At 44.9% G+C, this 2500-nt stretch overlaps 1 protein-coding gene across 8 annotated transcripts in view; it reads right to left on the reverse strand.

The window, feature by feature from the left end:
* The window catches only part of LOC127421818 (cGMP-dependent 3',5'-cyclic phosphodiesterase-like), a 173145-nt gene that overhangs the window by 30528 nt on the left and 140117 nt on the right, over positions 1–2500 (reverse strand). For all 8 annotated transcript variants that reach the window (XM_051664961.1, XM_051664959.1, XM_051664960.1 and 5 more), the window contains one exon: positions 530–604. In XM_051664961.1, the coding sequence (XP_051520921.1) occupies positions 530–604 (75 nt within the window). The remainder of the gene's footprint in view (positions 1–529; positions 605–2500) is intronic.

Below are 2500 nucleotides of genomic sequence, written 5' to 3' on the forward strand. Positions count from 1 at the left end.
GCAACAGCTGAAAATGTTGCTTTCAGAAGCTTTATATGGAGTTAGGATGAAAATCTTATTTACATATGTGCCCTTGTGGTAATCCAAAAGTAATGAAAAGTAATCTGATTGCATTAATATTGTTGTAATTGGATTACGTTACTTATTACATTTCTTGTTAAGTAATCAGTAATCTGTAATGGATTACATTAAACAAGTAACCCTCCCAACCCTGCTGATTTCGGTTGTAATGTCTGTAACGTCTTAAAAACATGAATAATCAACACTCCTAGAAACATAATAAACAATTTGACGACTTTCTATAGATGGATATTATTTAACATTTCACAACTTAGTTTCGCTGTCCACATATGAGGACATACATTTTTTGGGAAACGATTTGCTCTAGACATTTTCTTGTTTATTTGGTGCTGCTAGATACAAATCAAAAAGGGGAATGGAAAATGCACACAGCAGTCACGCTCGGGTCTCAGGAGGTGAAACAATAATAAGTGGGGACATAATAGAAAAGTATATGTGTGTGTGTCACCTGACAGAAGAGTTGATGATTATCTTCAGACACGAGTAGTAAACAGCAGCACTGAGACTGAGTTTCTGTCTGTAACTGAAACACAAAACACACACATGTCAGGTTTAACTCACTCGTCATACTCGTGCTTTCATTACACACCATCTCCATGACATTTTCCAGGCCATTTTAAAATGTCTTGATCATTCCTGGTTTTCCATGTGAACTTCGTATAATTAAATCATAAAATCTTCCCTCAGCTTTTAGAGTGACTTTCGTTATCTGATATAGTCAAGCAGTTTCCCAACTACTTTAAACAGCATTTTGTAAATTTTTTATTAATATTATTGTGGCAAGGAGGAGGGTGGGGCCAGGCTATGATGATGCACGCCCGGCTTCTAATCAGGCTAATCAAGCCCACGAGAGGGATAAAGGTGGCCAGAGGTGGCAGTTCGGGAGAGAGAGAACTACAGGCAGCTGCCCTGTATGCGTTTGTGTTGTATGTCTTTTGCTTTAAGTTAATCATTAAATGATTATTTATATTGTCAAGCCGGTTCTCGCCGCCTCCTTTCCCTTTTACCCCATTACATTGGTGCCGAAAACCCAGGAAGGTGGAGGGATGCGCTGTAGAAGAGTCCACGCCACTACCATCCACCCAAAGGAGCAGCCGTGGCCATCCGCCGGGGGACTGAAGAGCCCGGCCGCCTGAAAGCAGAGGAACGACCGCCGACTACGACGGGAAGAGGGGCTCCCTTTCGACTGCCTGCAGTGGTCGGGCCGCTGCCAGGGGTTGAGGAGACCCCTACCGGCCGCTAAAACGTGGGGTCAAAGATAAGACTGCCGTCTGCGAGCGGGGAGGGGCTCACTGCCGACCGCCTGAAGCGGGAGAACCGCTGCCAGGGGCGGAGGAGACCCATACCATACACCAAAACGCGGCAGGGCGTTCCGTCCACCAGGGGCCGGAAGACTGCCTCTGATCCACCTGGGGAGGAGCGGCTGTCATCCACTAGAGGGTGGAGGAGTGACCGAGGACCAAGCTTCGGCGTATCAGAGAACCGGCGAGTACTTTTTTTTTTCTCTCTCTCTCTCCCTCCTCTCTCTCTCCTGCTGTCGCTCTGTGTTGGCTTTTCCCTTTCTTTTTTTTTGTTGTTTTTGCCTCGCCTTGTCTCCCTCCCAGATCCGAGAAGGTGGGGAAGACCTGCCGGCAGGCGGGGCCAGAAGGGCACGCCCCCCCCCCCCCAGAAAGGAGTGGGGGGGATGTACATCATGCCAGGGGCTCCCAAGCCTGAAGCAAAGGAGGGAGTGTGGCAAGGAGGAGGGCGTGGCCCGGCCCCTAATCAGGCTAATCAAGCCCACGAGAGGGATAAAGGTGGCCGGAGGTGGCAGTTCAGGAGAGAGAGCTACAGGCAGCTGCCCTGTATGCATTTGTGTTATATGTCTTATGCTTTAAGTTAATCATTAAATGATTATTTATATCATCAAGCTGGTCCTCGCCTCCTCCTTTCCCTTTTACCCCCCTTACAATTATGAATGCAGCATCTATGAGCGAATATTACAGAATATCTGTGATTTAAAAAAACAAAACAACACACATTTGTCACACTGCTGGACTCTTGAAGTGAGGAAAAAAGCAGTTACAGCACCTGAAACGTAAACTTTCCCTTATGCATTCATATTGAATACACGTGAACCTAAAATCTTAATGTTGAACAAAAAGTGAATATAATATGAATGAAAAACTCATTTGGTTACAGCACTTGGCTTACATTGTAAATACATTCCTAAAACCTTAAATGTGGTCTAAAAGAAAGTCATGGACATGTTATTTGTACACAGAAACAAATCAAAAAGAGCAGCAGAAACACATTTTTTTAAGCCCTTTGCCTTCTGGAATGATTTATTTGGAAAGGCGATAGCCAAGATTCATTTCTCAATGCAGTAAATCGTAAAACATTTTCCTTTAATTCAGAGCGTAACTGAATGCTGTGATGT

Source organism: Myxocyprinus asiaticus, chromosome 31 (assembly GCF_019703515.2).
Source record: "Myxocyprinus asiaticus isolate MX2 ecotype Aquarium Trade chromosome 31, UBuf_Myxa_2, whole genome shotgun sequence".
NCBI lineage: Eukaryota > Metazoa > Chordata > Actinopteri > Cypriniformes > Catostomidae > Myxocyprinus > Myxocyprinus asiaticus.